Source organism: Myxine glutinosa, chromosome 1 (assembly GCF_964187855.1).
Source record: "Myxine glutinosa chromosome 1, kmMyxGlut1.1, whole genome shotgun sequence".
Taxonomy (NCBI): domain Eukaryota; kingdom Metazoa; phylum Chordata; class Myxini; order Myxiniformes; family Myxinidae; genus Myxine; species Myxine glutinosa.
In genome coordinates, this window is record NC_136261.1 from 89,186,597 (window position 1) to 89,206,630 (window position 20,034).

The following is a 20,034-nucleotide window of genomic DNA, read 5'->3' on the forward strand; positions in this document are numbered from 1 at the left end:
ATGAAGAGAAGGACAAGTTCTGGTGTGCAATAGAGAAGCTGATGGAAAACGTGAAAGATGAGGAAGTTGTTGTGGTAGGAGGAGACCTAAATTGACATGTGGGAAGGAGTATGGACGGTTTTGAGGGAGTTCATGGGGGGTTACGGATATGGTGTGAGGAATGGAGAAGGTGAAAGGATTTTGGAGTTTGCTGATGGAGCTGATTTGTTGATTTGTAACACTCAGTTCCAGAAAGAGGATAATAAGCTTGTTACATACACGTCAAGTGGTTCGACGACAACCGTTGACTACCTGATGGTGCGTGGCGACATAGGGGAACCTCCGGGACACAAAGGTGATTCCGGAGGAGGAGGCTGTTTCACAGCACCACTTGGTTGTCTGCGACATAAGGATGAAAGGTGCGAGGAAAGCTTGGTGGATGAAGTACCAACCGAGAATGAAGGTGTGGAGGTTGAAAGAGGTGACAGTGAGGGAGGCATTAAAAGAGAGGCTGAGTATGGTAGAGGATGATGTGGTTGAGCTTGAAAGTGGTTGGATGTCAATGAAAGATGGTCTGTAGGGAGCCGTTGGTGAGGTATGTGGATGGACAAAAGGACCACCGAGGAACTCGGAAACATGATGGTAGGATGATGAATTTGGAAAAAGGATTGATGAGAAGAGGAAGAAGTTCAAGGAGTGGCAGAAGGCGAAGGGTACGGGGGCAGAAAAGGCAGAGCATGAAAGTTATAAGGCAGCCAAGAAGGCTGCAAAGAAAGAGGTAGCAAAGGTGCAGGAGGCATGCAGGAAAATGTTCGGAGAACGATTGGATTCGGAAGAGGGTCAGAGAGCGGTATTCAGGATTGCAAAGCAGATAGCGAAAGAGAGGTGCGATGTGATGGGGGTGAGTTGCTTGAAGGATGAAGTGGGACAAATCATTGTGGGCCCAGATGGAATTAAAGGAAGATGGAAGAGATATATGGAAATGCTGTTGAATGCAGAGAATGAATGGGATGGCAACATAGAGCAGAGTAACCCAGTTTTAGGACCGGCAGAGAAGATAACTGAGAAGGAAGTTGAGGAAGCCATAAAAGCAATGAAGAGTAGAAAATCGGGAGGGCCGACGGGAGTTGTGGGAGATATGTTGAAGGCAGCGGGAAGTTGGGGTGTGAAGAGATTAACAGAGATCTGTAATCTGGTGGTGAAAGAAGGCCACATTCCAGTGGATTGGGAACTGAGTATCCTCATCCCTCTATACAAGGGGAAAGGACTGTGGCTCGTATCGAGCGATAAAGTTATTGGAGCATGGAATGAAGATATTGGAAAGGGTGTTGAAGAGGAAGAAAAGGAAAAAAATCTCGGAACGTAAAGGAGGGTTTACCATGGGAGTTGTTGTATGCAGATGATCTGCTTTTGATTGAGGAGAGTATGGATGGATTTAAGGAGAAGATGAACAAGTGGAAGGAATTTATGGAGACAAAAGGTCTTAAGGTGAATATCGGAAAGACAAAGGTGATGGCAAGTGGTAAAGCATGTGGTGAGGTGGAAGAACTGGGAAGTGGTCATGTACTGTGTGCAGGAAGGGTGTCAGAGTGAACTCCATTCAATGTACAATGTGCGCTGACATGTTCATTAAAAATGTAGTGGTCTCAGAGGGTCATTAACCAATGTGGCAGCTACATTCAAGTGTAAGGTGTGCACAGAGGGAGGTGCAGATGGCGGAAATGTTGAGTTGGATATTGGAGACGACGTGAAGCTGGAAGGTGTGAAAACATTTTGCTACCGAGAGACATGCTGTATGGATAAGGTGGATCAGATTCGGCAACAGTTGCTGTGGTGAGATGTGCATGGAAGAAGTTTTGGGAACTGAGTGGCGTGCTGATGAGGAGGGGAGTGTCGTTGAAGCGGAAGGGAAAGGTGTATGCTGCATGTGTGAAAAGTGTTATGATTTATGGGAGCGAGACATGGGTAATGAACGTCGAGCAGCAACGAAGGCTGGAAAGGGTGGAAATGTGAATGGTTTGGTGGATGTGCGGAGTATCGTTGAGAGAGAGGAAGACAAATGATGAATTGCGAAAGATGATGATGGGAATAGAGCCTGTGATGGATGCGGTGAAGGTTGAGATGGTTTGGTCATGTGTTGAGGAAGGATGAAAGTGACTGGTTGAGAAGAGTGATGGAATTGAATGTAGAAGGAAGTAGAGGATGGGGAAGACTGAGAAAGACTTGGCTAAAGGTGGTGGAAGAAGAAATGCGGGCAAGGGGGTTAACAAGGGGAGATGCAGAAAATAGGGCAAAATGGGGAAGATTGTCATGGGGCCCGCAAGGCTAACCCCCGCTCTAGCAGGGGAAATGGCCTTAAAATGCCTGTTGTTGTTGTTGTTGTTGTTGTTATACCAGCTCCAGCCTTACTTGGTCTAGATTGACCTGGGGAAATTACGAAAGGAAAGATATTTCACCACAGTATAACCTTGCCAAAATATGAAAAGTAAAAGGCCCTGTTTTTATTATTATTGTGCAGATGGTGTGGTACTGGTGAGTGGATCCATGCAAACCCCTCGATACTTCCTACTGGAGACAGGAGGACTTCGTATTGACCCAACTCTCAGGTCCGACTCTGGAACCTTTACCTGCATCGTCGCAAACTCACAAGGTCAAGACCAAGCCACTGCCGCACTCACTGTCTGGGGTGAGAAATCAAATGGAGAGTTAGAATCAATTAATTAACAACAATAATATTTGTGTAACAGTTTCTTGCATAATACATGCCAATTTTGTCATCAGTAAACGAAACTGCAGGAGAGATGGTATGTTCGCTCCTAAAGCTGGACGATCGGTCTATGTATGTTCGATTTCTGACAGAATTGGTTCCAATGTTACTACAAACTGTCATACTTGGGCTTTGCAGACATGTCATTACATCATACAGTACCCCCTAATTACCTCTGCCACCGAAGGTGGTTGGAGGTTATATTTTCACCCCTGTCTGTTTGTCTGTCTGTTTGTTTGTCTGTTTGTGAACAGGATATCTCAAAAAGTTGTGGACGGAGTCGGACGAAATTTGGGGGAGAGGTTGAGTATGTGACATGGCCGAATTGATTAGATTTTGGTGAAGATCCGAATCCAGATCTGTATCTAAGAATTTTTTAAAAGTGATTTTTCACCATTGAGAGATCGGGCAAAAAGAAAAACGATACACAGTGCGTATCAAAAAAAAGGTAATCCGAATTCAAGGGATTAAAATGCAAAGGTTATTTATTTTGACAATTTACATGTGGGTCTACTAATTAAGAGGAGATCCTCAGCTTTCTATTGATACCTTCCATGCATCATTGCTGTCACACATGACCGAGTACATGTTCATTGAAAATGACAAGTTCAAATCGCATTTTTACAAGTTTGGCTAATCGATGCAAGTCAGGATAATTGGTGCAAAATGAACGTCAGATGTGAACTTTTCTCAGGAATCATTGGCCTTTATGCACCCACACCTTCAACATGTCCATCTCCCCTTTCAACACAAAGCTCACAGCGGCAGAGCATGCCCTGAACTGCTCGTCTCACCATAGCCGGGTCATTGCACAAAGCATCCACTTCATGTCGAATACGGCCCTGCAAATCGTCAAGATCACGGGGAGGAGTTACGAACACCTTGTTCTTTAAATGTCCCCTAAGGAAATAATCACATGGTGTGAGGTCAGGTGATCTTGGCGGCCATTCCACTGCATGGTTGAGGGCGATGACTCAGTCTCCAAAGAGTTCCCTCAGTCGATCTCGGACAGCGATAAGACGATGTGCTGGGGCACCGTCTTGGGCCCACCAAAGCAGAGATATCTGAAGACACCACAAACCTGTCACTCAAAGTTCTCCTCCAGCTGCGGTAAAACTTCATCATTGATCAACTGCATATACCTGTTACCATTGACATTCCTTTGAAAGAAAAATGGTCCGATCACCTGACCACTTCCACAAAGTCCCAAGCAAACAGTCCACTTTTGTCGATTCATGTTGGTGTCAAAATTAAATTCCAGGGGTTGTCCTGTCGGTGCATATTCAAGAACATTATGGGTATTGACCTTGCCGTCCATGGCGAAAGCAGCTTATAACGATAACGAGATACCGCAGGAAATTGACATCTGCTTCGCAACGTGCTATCAACCATCTGGCAAGCACCAGCCTCCTGGCAAAATCCCCTGGCATAAGTTGATGCCGGATGTGAATCCGATATGGATGTTGGTGGAGGTCCAGTCTTGTGATTCGGTTGAATGTTGCCAAAGGCAATCCCATCCCATTTCGTCTTGCGCTGGTATCCCGAGGATTCTCCAAAACTTGCTGCCTTACTGCTGCAATGTTCATTTCAGATCGCCCAGTGCGCCTCCTACCAGAATTCCCCTTGTTGCGGTTGAGGCTAGTGCCATGCTCTTGGTATTTTCCTACATTCGCCCAGATGGTTTTGGCTGCTGGAGGCTGCCGTTCTGGGAAACGTTCCCTGAACGCATCACGAGTTTGCTGCAAACTTCCAGTTTGGTGAAAGGTTGTAACCACGAAGGTCCGCTGTTCAGTCGTAAGTTGAACCATCTTTTCAATGATTCAGACTGTCTCTAAACCCATACTGTAGGCCCATCTTAAATACCCATCTCAAACAAAGGATGACGCAACCGATGATTATCAGACCAGCTTATCAATTTTACATAATCAACTTGGCAGTCGACAAGTAATGCGTCCATTTAAATCTGTCTTGCACCGATTACCCAAACTTGTAAAAATGCGATTTGATCTTGTCATTTTCAATGAACATGTACTCGGTCATGTGTGACAGCAATGATGCATGAAAGGCATCAATGGAAAGCTGAGGATCTCCTCATTAATTGGTAAACCACATGTAAATTGTCAAACTAAATAACCTTTGCATATTAACCCCTTGAATTCGGATTACCATTTTTTTTGATACGCACTGTATTGCACGATATCTCAAAGTTATGGATGGATTCGGATGAAACTTGGTGGACAGGTTCGGTGTGTGACAAGGAAGAATTGATTCAATTTTGGTGAAAATCCCGTCTTGTCTATAAAACTAAAATACCCATCAGCCAATTATATATTTACAGTTTGAAAAAAACCCTAATAGGCAGTTTAACATTCAAAAATCCTGATTATAAAAAAAAAATTCCGAAACGAAGCCGCCTGGGGTGAAAATATTGTTTTCCCCCTTTCCTTGTCAACGAGTCTACATGGCAGAGAAAGCAAGCATGTGACATATCGAGATACCCAGAGGTGTTTTTGAAATCCTATTATATTATGATCGGTCATCGGTCTCCAAAATCGCAATTAGGTACATTTGAGATGAAATCCATTTAAAATAAAATTAAAAACCAACTAATAACTTAAAAACACATAAGCGCAACTCCATCAACCTTACAGTAGTGTACTCACCTTTGCGATTTCCAGTCTGGGCACTCGTCCCAGTCCAACTGTAAACCGTCACCCTGGTGCTTTGCAGGAATGGCAATGCATCAGCAAGTGCACGGTCCATTGGATGGGATGTTAATCCGTGTGTCCTGTGTGCGAGCATTCCCTGGTAGATGTTGAGGATCCCATGGGGGTGTTTCGCAAGAGTGAGCCATTCATGAGGTTCTTCATGGACCCAGCATACAAACGAGGATGAAAAGCTGCTGCGCTACTCGGATAATTGGCCCTGCCTGGCGACCTGCCGAGTGAATGGCCCGCAAATAAGACGGAGGCCTACCACCTTCTTGGATCTCTATCTCAAATCCACTTCGTTTTCAAAATTCAGTTTGAGTCTATAACTTGAGCTTCACTATAATAAACACCTGATTCCCAATTGCTATGGCACAATCCTTTTGCCAACTTGCACAAATTTGCAGAATTCCACTTGTGCATGTGAACTTGCTTTCTTCCACATTTGTGTTTAAAGGTGTGATTATAGCACTTTGGTATTCTTCCACAAATTTTATGATATGCTAATTCATAATTTTCACCATTGTGGTGCTATAATATGATAATCAATCGTATGAAATTGTTATGCTGAACGACTTTGCCACCATTGTGGTGCTATGTATTTTAGTCAGGTGGCTCAGTGAAATTTCCGTTACCGGGCGGATAAAAGCACAATATTTGGCATGAGGCTCCCTTTGGGCCTACTAATTAATGTTAGCCTAGGAGCCCTCCGGATGTGCATGAAATTTCATGTAAAACACCAAAATTCAAGATGGCCGACATCGATGACAAAACCTAGCTTTTCTCGAATCTTGGTTGTCATAGGAAACCCAGCGTGGTTGACAAATTTGGGATTTTGAGGTAGTTGAATGTTATTGTGGACATTATAATAGTACCAATACATTGTAAAATATTATAAAGACCGTTATTATTCCAATAAATGGCAAATTTCAAATAAACATCCACCCTCTTCTGGAAGGGAAATATTATCACCCAATAAAGTGAATAATAGTGAATCATGTATTTCAGTAACTGGCCTTGTGTTAGGCAAGACGATATTAAAAAGTCCAAGGCATTTATTAGAATAACTACAGTAATTTGAATTGTACAGACAAAACTCAATTTTCAAGCAAATAACATCACTATGCTTTATTCGTCGGTCTCCAAGTCGTTCTCAATTTCCCTTACTCTCTCACACTACGGAGACAATAGTAGGCCATTTCCTGGAGTTGAGTTGGAATGCAATTTGTTTATAATAACAGTCACAGTTTCTTACAAAGTATGTCGCATTGTCCTGTGATGTCTCTTGCAGTAACACACAGTTTGCAATGCTCTACGGAGTACATTTTCACTTGCAAAGTGGTGAGCAGTCCAGATTTGCTTTGCCACATTTGCAGTTAGAGCAGTCTCCTTTGTAGGAGCATTTGATCAGGAGCTGCTCCCTGCACGATCTGGAAACCTCTGGAATTGTCACCCAAACTGGTATCCATGACTGTGATACCTTGGTCCAGGCAAAATCCTGTGGAGAAGGAACCACTAGCTGTGTTTGTGTGCTGGTCGTCCAGATTCCTGCTTGATACACTGCGCGTCGGACATGTTGGAGTAGCACATCCTTGGTGGGTGGCAGTTTGTCCATTGCTCGATTCTTATGGCAGAAGAGTTCCCTTCTTGTCTCGTTGACAGAGCTCAAAGGACTGGTTTTGTCATACAGGATAACAGTCAGTCTCTCGAGCTTCTGGAAAGGTTCATCATAGAAGTCCAGCAGCTGGAAGGGATGTCCGGCCAGATACACAAATGTCTCTGTGACGTCTTCGTCGATCTGCCAGGCTTGCCAAACCGACTTCTTGCCCTTGCCATTGAAGGCAGAGGTTGTATCGCAACCTGAAAATGCGTGGAACACAGGTAATGCTCGTGATTGCGGCTCCCCCAGGCTTGCACAGATGGCGTTGATGTGGTAAAACCTGTAATTCTTGCCCATGCCAAAGGCCACCCGATTGTCTGCCAAAGGTTGAGTCGCAATCAGATAATGGAATGTGCCTGCAAGGATGACTACAACATCTGTGTCCACAGTACGGACATGGATAGTCTTTCCCCCCTGCTCCAGTGCATGCAATACGTGAACCACAACCCTGGTGTCCACCTCCTCATGATTACAGTTTTGCATGGGGACGCTGGAACTGGTGGATGCCACAGCTTGCCCTGATGTGACATATACAGCTTTGGCTGGTGGCCAGTTGAACTCTTGAACCTTGGAAGTCAAAAAGGCAAACAGCTCCTTCTTGTTCATTGGTTCACGGAGGAGGCCCATCCAATTGCCTGGCAGTTTGGTCTTGCCCGACACTTTCCTGCGCACACCCTTGCCTCTCTTTTCTCGGGTAGACTCCTTCAAACTGTCTGGTATGTATGTGTCCCACACAACATCCAATCTCGTGGCAGCCTGCACCTGCTTCTCCAGGTAAGGGATGAATACCCTGTCTGCATACTCATGGAAGGTGCTGACGCTGGTAGTGGGCAGGTGGTGGACGATGACTGCACCATCCAGGACTTTGCAGTTGTAAGTTGAAGGTGGCTCTGATTGCCTATGCTGCTCAAAACATTGCAGCAGGTCAGACTTTGTGTTTGGTAAATAAAGCTTGCCAAAGTCTGAGAGGGAAGGAGGGAAGGACTGTATTTCATGTGCAAAGAAGTCGGCCAAGTCACCATCCCAGTTCTGCATGAATATATATAGCTGGGCAAAGAGTGCAACATTGTTCTGAAGCACTTTGATCTTCTTCCCCTGCTTAGATATTGCCTTGCCTTGAGGTTTCATGAAGAGCGCTAGAGAATTCCTCTTGATTGGGTCAGGGATAGAGTGGCTGCGCACATCAAGCACATTCTTGACGAATTCCTGGTACTGTTTCTTGCCTGTATCGTCCAAGGTGCGCACTGCGGCTACCACTGATTCGTCTGTGCAGTTGTGACTGTCGAGAGTTACTATATCTGGGAAGTCATCCAAGAATGGATTGCCCATTTGTCTGATGGTTTCAGAGAGGCTAGAAACCTGTCTCTGGAAGGTCTTCTGTGTTGAGAGGCCCTGCTCATGGTGCTGGAAGTTTTTGGGGATCTCTCTGTCATCATCAGGAAGGTATTCTTCCTCAAACTGCTTCAGCAGTCTGGCCATTTCTTGCCCCGAGAGTAGCCATCGTCAAAAAGCAACAGGGTTTTCTGTGAGCCCAACAGCACCACCCGAACCTTTCACAATCTTGTTCTCCTGCTCGTGAGCCTGATCAAATGGGATAGTGGAGAACTTGTTGGTGGTCTTGGAAAGGACCCAGTGAGAACACTTCTCAAACTCATCCTTCATAGTTTCAGGCAAGGACTTCAAGTCCCTGATGTGGACAGGCATCCACCGTGAGTAGTTCATATGATCCAAGGCAAAGAACAGTGGTGTGAGTTCCTCCAAGACTTCCACAAATCGAGGGAAATTTTCCTACTGGAAACTGGAATTTTCCTCTCTGTGAGCCCTGATGAAGATGAGAATGAGGGTTTGATATTTCATGATCAGGTCCCAGTACATGAAAGTAGGACTCTTCTTCTGCATGTCATTTCTCCAAGCTGTGGCAGACTCAAAATCTTTGGGGCAATCACTGAGCATGAAAGCTTCCTTCTGAAGATTGTGCAAGGTCAAGAGAGTGACTTGGTGGGCATGCCTGGTTCGAGTTAGGTGTGCTGCCTTCAGAAATGAGTCAGCAGTGCCAGAGGATGCTACATCTGCCTCTGTGGGGGCTGTAATCCAGCCAGAACCTTGCAATACATCCCCCAGTGTATTCCAGAGGGCCATTTCTCTGTGCAGACCACCTAGCATAACCACATGCACTCTCTCACCATGAGTGTCTGGCCATTTCCACTGTACAAACTTTTCCAGGGCAAACAGAGGCTGGTCAAATGTAGTGACTGGGATTTTTGTCCTGGATTCAGAAATTCGACAGCTTGTCTCACGACATCCATGCCATGCTTGATCATAGCAGGAGTGGCAGACTTCTCATAGAACAGAGGAAGGAGTGCACATTGTGCTGGAGTATCTTCTACCGGAGGTTGCATAGAGGCATGATAGACAGCCCATGCAATGGCAGCTCCACTGGTGAGTGTTTCTGTCTCTAGAAGTGGTCCAGTGCATGCTCTACCCAGCTGTGTTCCTGTGCTCTGGCCTCATCTAAGCAGCTCTCGACTGGAACTATGTCACACTCTGGCACCTCGACAGCAGCGGTCTTCAAAGCTATGGCTGGGACAGAGGCGTTGCTGTCAAGAAGAGAGTGCTTTTCATTTCCAGAAGGTGGTATTGTAATAGGTGGTCTGCTCACACCGGGTTCGGTCCTAGTAGGCAACTGGAAAAGGCTGATTCCAGTCCCGTGGAATAAGGTTAGTAGTGCAGCAGATAAACACAAAAATTGTGCATTTTATGAGAAAAGCATGAAATTTTTAACATAGTTAGTGCATACCATAAGGTTTATTTTCAGATGTGGAGGGAAGTCAGATTTGACCTCTGAGAACCGTGAGAGGTCAAATCCAAAATGGCCGCCAGTCCACCGAGTCTAATGTTCAAACGCGCTTAATTTTGGAACCAAATAGTGTAGAAAAACATTATAGGTGTCATTTCCAACTAAATTGGGGATGCCCAGAGGTGAATGATGCGTTCAATGAACTCCTAGGTATGCCAAGTGAGGTCAGTGAAGGCTCAATGTTACTGCTAGAGCGATTTGTGGTGCTGACGTACGATAGAACCAGTGAGAACACGGAAGTGAATGATGCCAGGAAACAGCTCTTCACACAGAAGTGTAGAACTCTAGAGAACATTCCTCCAACCCAGGCAACACTCAAGCAGCACATCAAGTGCACTTGCTACCAGGCCAACTGTTGTAACCAGGCATTGGTCATGGATCCAGAGATGCCAGACCCACCTGACTGGGGCTGGACAAAGGAGACAACTGGGTGGCAGCCTCTTTGGACCACTCTTCCTGAAGCATCAAAATCGTGCCATGAATTGATCGACTGTGGCTGCAGGAAAGGATGCACTGGACGCTGCAAGTGTGCCAAAGCTGCATTCAAGTGCACTGCACTGTGCTTCTGTTCTGGAGACTGTTAGATTTAGATCATTACCAATTTTCATCATTGCACTTGATTTAATGTAAGCTTTGGTGGACATACTTGGTTAACTACAGTTATTTTTTCAGAGGTTATTGCATCATTCCTTGCAGTGTAAACACTTTTTTTTCATCATTTCTGGTCTTTGGGTGTTCTGTACCTATCCCTGTACCTGAAAAAATAAAGTTTTAAAAGTTCAAATGAACTTTTTCCAATAGCAGTTCCAACTGCAATATCATAAAAATAGATATTTAACGTAATTTGACCTTGACCGTGACCTAAATGCATGTCCTTGAGTTCTGGCGATCTCAAAAGTATCACCAAATGAATGGGCATCCCAAATTTAGTTGGAAATGACACCTATAAGCGCGTTTGAACATTAGACCCGGTGGACTGGCGGCCATTTTGGATTTGACCTCCCACGGTCCTCAGAGGTCAAATCTGACTTCCCTCCACATCTGAAAATAAACCTTATGGTATATACTAACTATGCTAGAAATTTCATGCTTTTCTCAAAAAATGCACAATTTATTAAAATATGAGAGCTTATCCGCTGTACTATAGGGAAGTGGTTGAGCTGGGGTTGTGGTCTAGGTTGTACAGGGCGCCAACCGTGAACAACTCTTTCCGGAGACAAGCAGGAGACATGACTCCATCTTCTGCAAAGCGTTCACCGGTAGAAGTGGTGATCCAGTCCTCAATCTCCATAATCCTGTCATAAGAAATGCTGATGCCCATCTGGTATAACTGCTGGATGAGTTTCTTGCTTCTGCTCAGTGCATGCACATTGATGCCAATGTAGATGGGGAGGGGTGACTCACGCTCCAGAGTGTGTCTGGTATTCACAGCAGTACGAGATGTTTTTTTCTTTGTGTTGTAAACAATGCACTGGCCGATGGTTAGGCAAGCCTGTGAGTCACGCTTGTCTTGATCTTTCAAGTTGGAACCATTCAAGATCATGGAGACAAGAGACTTGAGGCTTGAGGGCAGTGAGTCTTCTTGGCATTCTGCAGGGAAGCAATCAGTGAATTTGAAGCCTTGATGGCTGAAGATGTCTTGTCTGACTATCGTAGCAGCTTTGGCCAGGATAACAACATCTTCTGAGAAGTCTCGATTCTTCAGAGCTTCCTTCAACATATTTCTCATGCCTTCCTTGAAAATGAGAATCGTGTTTCTCCCATCATACTGTTCTTGTGCCTCTGGGAAGCGTTCTAGCAAATGACCCTTCAGTCTAGTCTTGTTGACTAGTTTATTGATGCCCAGTTCCTCAAGACGATTCACATACAGAGAGTGAATCTTGGCCAGCTTGAAGAGGAGAGTGCCAGAGTCCACAGATTTCTCAATGTAGCTGGTCAGTTCTACAAATGCCCGAGACTCGTTCATTTTCTCATCTGTGTTTTCAGGTGATTGGCTTGCCTTGCGAGTGGACTACGATAGCGATTTCTCAGCTTGACCAGATATGCCAGATGGTATTTTGCCTCCATTGCAATTAGATCTCCTCCAACTGTTATAGTCATAAGTTGGGTGTCGTTTAGCTCTGTGATCATGTCCCGGATATTTTTGTCGGCATCAAATGTTGAAACTTCATGGAGAACATTTTCCTCTGCGCCTTTCTTGCAGAAGAAACACTTTTGAACGTTCAGTGCTTTGCACTTACTGTGTCTTTTCTGTTCATCATCAGGGTTGTGCTCTCGCTTCGTCTTTGCTTTTGCCAACTTAGAATTGTTGAATTTTAAATCGCAAGATTTGTGCCAGGAAGCAGAATGAGAAGCAAAATTGTCAACAGTTTTATCACTCCCAAAATAGAGTTCAGCTGGAAGAGCACCAATGGCCCGGAACTGTTCTACGTGGTCAGGAATGATGTGTAGGCATCTGTTTTTTCACCACATGTCCCAGAGCTCTGCAAGGGACCCTTCAAGGGTTCAACAGTGTCCCGCTGGCAAATCACACAGTGATCCCAGTTTAGCTCCATGTTGAGTCACACACTGAAAAGATACAAGCATATTGGAATATTAAGAACCCAGTTTCTGTGTATAGTTCCATAAATACTTTGCTGGAACTCGTTGTAGGTCTACTGGTAGTATTGCAATATTCAAAATCCTATTCAGTGTGTTCAGTGGCCTAAAAAACCAACATTTTGCAACCAATCTGGTCTTCTTATGACTACCAGGACTCGAGAAAAGCTATATTTTGTCATCGATGTCGGCCATCTTGAATTTTGGTGTTTTACATGATTTTTTTTTTTTAACTCCGGAGGGCTCCTAGGCTACCATTAATTAATATAACCTAAGGGAGCCTCCTGCCAAATCTTGTGCTTTTATCCGCCCGGTAACGGTAATCTTTAAATATCGCACGAAGCCACCTGACTATTTGAAGATCATGGTAAATAAGTAGTACCAGCTTACTAGGAAGAATGAGCCATTCGATTATCCTGCATCGGAGTGGCAACCCATCCAGGATTATACAAAAAACTGCTTCGGCAGCCCTATGATTCTGAAGACGCAAATGGAGTGAGTGGTTCTTCTCTTCTGCTATATTCTGCGATGAAGCTAACTGAGGGCCTTTCACTGACCTACCGCAGGCAGGTTGGTGGTCTTTCCGTCTTCTACTGACTCCTCTTTGGCCTCCCCCCCCCCCCCCCACCCCCAGCCCTGTCTGTGCTCTGTCCCCCAAATACTCCTACAGGTTGCACAAGATCTGCCAGCAACTCTCTTCTGGTGAAACTGCCAAAATCAAGACTCTCTGCTCACCTTCACTCTTTCATTCCTCTTTTCTCCCACCTCTGGAAAAAAACTCCCTCACTCTCTTCAATCCCACTCATCCCTCCAGGTCTTTAAAACAGCTGTTCACCACCATCTCTTATCTTCCCCCATCCAAAACCTTGATCTTTTCTACCCCCGTTAATTACACACCAGATCCACTTTTCTGAAATACCGACCTCTTTCCTGGAAGTCCTAGCAGTATCCATGTGTTTTTACCTCTCCCACCCCCACCCCACTTCCCACGCCTCCTTCCCCCAAGCCCTCTCCCTCCCACAGATCTCCCGATGTCCCTGCTCTCAAATGTTGTACTTGTGTGCTTCCCCCTCTCTCCCCATCTTGTCTCCCGCTCCCTTTATTGTCTTATGTGTCCGTTTTTTTTTGGTGATTATTGTTAGCTCTTACACGAGCCTCTATCTTGTATACAAAAAAAAAAAATCTATTGTGGTGATGGCAAAGTGTATATAAATAAATAATTCATAATTGTGTGTTGGTCGTGAATGAAGATAATAGTGTACAAAAATTAATATTTACCTCCGCTACCAAAAGTGAACAGAGGGTATGTTTTCACCCTTGTTTATCTGTCTGTTTGTCTGACTGTAAGCAGGATATCTTAAAAATTAAGGACGGATAAGTTAAACAACTCAAGGTGTAATGTAGGTAGTAGAATGGTGAAAAGGTATACATATAAAGAAATAAAGGCGGCATATTGGTAGTGGAGACTGTTGCAGTACAATGGTTAGAGGGTCTGGTCTGTGTCTGGGGGGTTGGCGATTCAAACCCAACCGCAGCCAAGTCATACCAAAGACGTTAAAATGGCATGTGCTACTTCCTTGCTTGATGCTCAACATTTAAAAAGGATAGAACATGGCTGAACAACCGTAGTTTGACATCCATGAGGAGGCGGAAATGCCTCCTTCATTGCCCGGCTGAATCCAGAGAGAAAATCGATGTCATCTTTCCATGGAAATAGCAATTTGGTAAATTCGTAAATTTGATATGTCAAGGTTTATTTGATTGAATGTTGTGCATAACAAATTTGTTTGATAAATATGCTATTTGTGGCCTACAAAGTGTTTTCCATGTTTCCGATGACCTTGACATTGACCTGTGACTAATTTTGACCAAATTTTACACACACATGTAAGTTGCGTAGGTTTTCAATTTTATATCTTGAAAGCTTTTTGAAAAAATTATATCTTGAAGAACAATAAAATCACAAAAAGTCCCATTTGATTATAATGGAATGAGATTGTTGTCATGGAAACCTTTGATATGTCAAAACAGCGAAATCAATCATTCTGATTTTGGTGAACCAATTCAGTGACCCAATATGCGAATTATGTAAAAATTTCATATCAATCGGATGAAAATTGACGATTTCAGAAATTTGACCGTGATGTCCAAATTTTTGACCCTGGCTGCTTAAGAAAATGCCTGACCGGAAGTGATCAGCAATCCACTGATTTTAAAGCGCTCGTTGAGTAGAATGTAGTGACGCAAACTGGAAGTCTCAACAATTACTCGCTCCCTGAAAAACCAGCCATCTCTCTCTGTATATAATCACTCATTCGTTCCGGAAGCAGCGACAACGTTCTGGAAGATGGAGAGTGGTGCAGCTAAGCGGAAAAAACAAAAAGATAAGCACGTTATCTTAAAGTATGTCAGGATACATGACTTTGTTGTAATCTTTGACCTTTTGACCTCAAATATAATAGGCTTCTAGCTTTTGGCTAGCTCTACCAGTTGGTAAAATGTTGGTGTATTTCAAAAACTGTGTCAGGAAACATGACCACGATGTGACTTTGACCTTTGACTTTTTGACCTCAAGACAATAGGCTTATAGCTTTTAATTAGATCCACTAGTTGGTTAAGCTTCTTGAAGATTGGTGTAGAATTATGACCTGTATGTTACTGACAGACAAGTATACTCAGGACATGAATATACTGTCGTGTCAGATGGGGTCTGTTAACGTGGTCCGATTGAGCCGGGGTGGCCGAAACACCCAGAAGTGGCCGAAAGGTGTTAAGGTTAATGCATTCAATTAATTTAAATTTACCATTTCCCCAAAGATCAGTAAAATGAAAGGCGAAACTGGTGGTGAAGCACGTGGGAGGAAAAACAAGGGAAGACGCCACTTATAATTAAAATGGTTTATGAAAGAAAGATGGAAGGACAATACCGAAACTGCATACAAGCATGATAGCAATATGATGGCAACTTTGGAGGAAAGAGAATATGAGCAAGAACCAATAGTGATCGAATGTGAGGTACGAAGAGCTTTGAAAGAGCTAGAAAAGGAAAGGCACCAAGGTAGTTATTTATTTTTTATTTATTTTTGTATACAAGATCGAGGCTCGTGTAAGAGCTAACATTAATCACAAAAAGTCAAACTGACACATAAAACATAAGATAAAGGGAGCGGGAGACAAGATGGGGAGAGAGAGGGAAGCACAGAAGTACAACATTTGAGAGCAGGGACATCGGGAGATCTGTGGGAGGGAGAGGGCTTGGGGGGAGGAGGCACGGGAAGGGGGGGGGGGGGGGGAGGTTGGGGAGGAGGCAATCTAAATTTTAACATCTGTCTGTACACAGATCTGAAGCAGGATTGTACGACCTAACAGGTGGAAGCAGTCAGCCTATGTAACATTGCCAAAGAAAAGGGATGCAAGAGAATGTTCAAATAACCAAACCATTGCCTTGATTTCACATGCTAACAACATGCTAACTACAGATCCTTGAACACAGAATAGAAGATTTAATTAAACGAGAAATGCCTGTTGAGAAAGCAGGTTTCAGAATAGTAAGAGGTACGAGAGATGAAATCTCAAATCTGAGGTGGATCATGGAAAAAAGCAAGGGATTATCAAAGGAAGGTTTATCTCTGTTTGAACGATTATAGCAAAGCTTGAGTTGATCACGAATTGATGTGGATTATGCTGAGAGAAATGAAGATGTCGGAGCACCTGATATGTCTGATAGGCCTGTACATGAAACAAGTTACAGTGAGAACAGAATATGGAGAGACAGAATGGTTTGGAATTGGAAAAGGGTCAGACAGGGGTGTATTCTCTCCCCTTGTTCAATCTGTATAAGGAGAACATCATGACGAAGTCAAACTTTGATGACATTGAGGCTGGAGTCAGGTACTGAGGATGATGCATTGATGTATGAACAACCTAAGGTATGCTGACGATACCACTCTGTTGGTAGAAGGTAAAGAGGACTTGATGAAACTGCTGCAGACATTGCAGAAGGAAAGTGAAAAATCTGGTCTTCATTTCAACCTAAAAAGACGAAAATCTTGTCAACTAAGAAAATCGATGTGTTCAGATTGGGAGACGATCATGTGGACATCGTGAAAGTTTCATCTTCCTGGGTCCTAAGATTGAATTGAGTGGAAAATGTGGAGGAGAAATTAATCGACATTTAGCATGGAGGAAACAACAATAATCTGGGAAGCCAAAGATGTAATAATTCAAACCAAGAGACCAAGAGTTTATCCCTTACCACACAAGGTAGGTTGCTATTGCATTCCAACCCGATCCGTCACAAAATGGCCGCCATAGGCCGCCATATTGTTTTCAGCTCCGAAACGACGTTAAGACTTTAACGTCCACAAATATTTATGGATTAGGATTATGGAATATTTCATTTATCGAACAACTGATCTACTTTAAAGTTGTCCAGTCAGTTCAGTTGAGTTCTGCTTCCCTGGAAGCTCTAGTTGTTTTGGGGGAGAGGGGATGTTAAACAAAACGTATTATTCCAACTTGATCCACGGCGGGAGTATGAGCTCTACTGAGTGGCGTTCTAGTTATTATTATTTCCATGGTCTAAGGCTAATTTTCTCTTGTTTACAAATACATGCTCGAATGTTATTGCATATCTATGCTGATCTGTCACGTTATTTTGATTTGATGCGAATGGACAGACGGACTGACACTACCTAAAATCTTAGCCCCCAAATGATCTGACGGGATACTAAAAAAAAACATTTTACAAGTACACATACATTCAAAGTACACCGCCCCCATGCCAAATAATTAAATATCCTACAGCGCGGCATTGCCGGGGCGCCTCTGGTGCCCGGCAATACCACGGTGCAGCTCAATGAGGCTGCATTGGGAGGGAGAGGTGTACACTAATTGATTGATTAATTGCATAATTAAAATTAATAAAAAATTATCACAAAATATTTTCTTAATCAATTGGCTAATAGTATAACTAAACCACAAGTGCTCATCCGAAGATGTATCTTTCAAAAATCTTATTAAATAAGTCAATAATAAAAAATTAAATAATTAATTGATTAATCAATGAATAATTAATCAATTAATCAAAAAATAATTAATCGATCAATTGATTAATCAATAAAGCCAAAATATCCTTGATATTTGTCACTCATGTCCAAATATTAGCTTCTGAGCTCAAAAGGTGCCTGAGATATTGGCCAAATGAGAAAGAAAATAAATAAATGATTAATAATGAAAATAAATAAATAATAATCATTAAAAATTTTAATTATATATCAATCAATTCGGTCATAGAACACATAAACCACCAGCATTTCATCAGAATCTGTAACTAAAAAAAAAAAAGAAGAAGTCATTCATCGAATAATTAAATAATTAATCGATTAATTGAATAATTGATTAATTAATAAATCAAAAATAGCCTTTGCAGCCAAATCACCTGGTCATTGGCATGTCCAAATATCAGCTTCCTAACTCAAAAGGTGCCTGAGTTAATGGTCAGAAGAGAAAGGAAATATGATTAATTAAATAAGTACTTAATTAATCGCTAATAATTAAATAACTCCTCAATTAATTGATTCATCAAAAAAAAAAATCGTTTTTGACAAAGGACTTGCTCACTATTGTGCCGAAATTTCAGCTTCCTAGCTCAAAGGATGGCTGACATATCGCCCGGACAACCAAGAAAACAAGAAAACAAGTACAGACACATTCAAAGTACACCGCCCCCATGCCAAATAATTAAATATCCTACAGCGCGGCATTGCCGGGGCGCCTCCGGCGCCCGGCAATACCGCAGTGCAGCTCATTGATGCCGCATTGGGAGGGCGAGGTGGACACTAATTGATTGATTAATTGTATAATTAAAATCAATAAAAGATTATCACAAAATATTTTCTTAATCAATTGGCTAATAGCATAACTAAACCACTAGTGCTTCATCCGAAGATGTATCTTTTAGAAATTGAATTACATAAGTCATTAATAAAAAATTAAATAATTAATTGATTCATCAAGAAATAATTAATCGATTAATCAATAAATAATTAATTAATCGATTAAATGATTAATCAATAAATCAAAAATATCCTTGATAGCCACATCACTTGGTCACTGTCATGTCCAAATATTAGCTTCCCAGCTCAAAAGGTGCCTGAGATATTGGCCAAATGAGAAAAAAAAAAAAACACCTTTAGAGGCCATTTTTCCCCGCAAAGCAGGGGTTGGCCTTTTTCGGGCACCGTGGTTGTTGTTGTTTGTCCCCTTTTTGAAGCAATGTTTTACGGCCGGATGCCCTTCCTGCTGCCTGCTGCCAACCCTTTTTGTCGCCTTTTACGACAAGCAGGGAATTACCAGTGAACTGGTGCTCAATTAGCTGACCTCGGAGGATGACAGGCTGACTCAAACCCCCTGGCGTTAATTCAGCGATTGACAAGGATTCGAACCCAGGATCCTAGGTATCCTAAGCTGGCACCCTAGCCGCTAGCCCAACACCACCAGGCCAAATGAGAAAGAAAATAAATAAATGATTAATAATGAAAATAAATAAATAATAATCATTAAAAAATGAAATTATGAATCAATTCGGTAATAGAACACATAAACCACCACCATTTCATCCGAATCTGTAACTTTAAAAAAAAAAAGTCATTAATCGAATAATTAAATAATTAATCGATTAATTGATTAATTGATTAATTAATAAATCAAAAATAGCCTTTGCAGCCAAATCACCTGGTCATTGGCATGTCCAAATATCAGCTTCCTAACTCAAAAGGTGCCTGAATTAATGGTCAGGAGAGAAAGGAAATTCGATTAATTAAATAAGTACTTAATTAATCGCTAATAATTAAATAACTCCTCAATTAATTGATTAATCAAAAAACAAAAAATAGCTTTCTTGACAAAGGACTTGCTCACTATTGTGCCGAAATTTCAGCTTCCTCGCTCAAAGGATGGCTGAGATATTGCCCGGACAACCAAGAAAACAAGAAAGAAAGAAAGAAAGAAAACAAACAACCAGAGTGAAAACTGAGTACTCCCTTTCAGCGTGCGTCACTGACGAGCCCCCTTTGGTGCCCGGCAATGACGATTTGCAATGCCTGGAGATGGCATAGGAAAGGTGCGGTGTACAACAAGTACAGATACATTCAAAGTAGACCGCCCCCATGCCAAATAATAAATATCCTACAGCGCGGCATTGCCGGTGCGCCTCCGGCGCCCGGCAATACCGCAGTGCAGCTCTTGGCGGCTGCATTGGGAGGGAGAGGTGTACACTAATTGATTGATTAATTGTATAGTTAAAATCAACAAAAGGTTATCAGAAAATATTTTCTTAATCAATTGGCTAATAGCATAACTAAACCACTAGTGCTTCATCCGAAGATGTATCTTTCAAAAATCTTATTAAATAAGTCATTAATAAAAAATGAAATAATTAATTGATTAATCAATGAGGTCAGAA

At 42.6% G+C, this 20,034-nt stretch overlaps 1 protein-coding gene across 1 annotated transcript in view; it reads left to right on the forward strand.

Annotated features, from left to right (window-relative positions):
- Positions 1 to 20,034, forward strand: part of LOC137425102 (protein sidekick-2-like) — a 547,704-nt gene that overhangs the window by 192,091 nt on the left and 335,579 nt on the right. Inside the window, 1 exon segment of the mRNA XM_078772524.1 lies at positions 2,498 to 2,665. Within this exon segment, the coding sequence (XP_078628650.1) occupies positions 2,498 to 2,665 (168 nt within the window).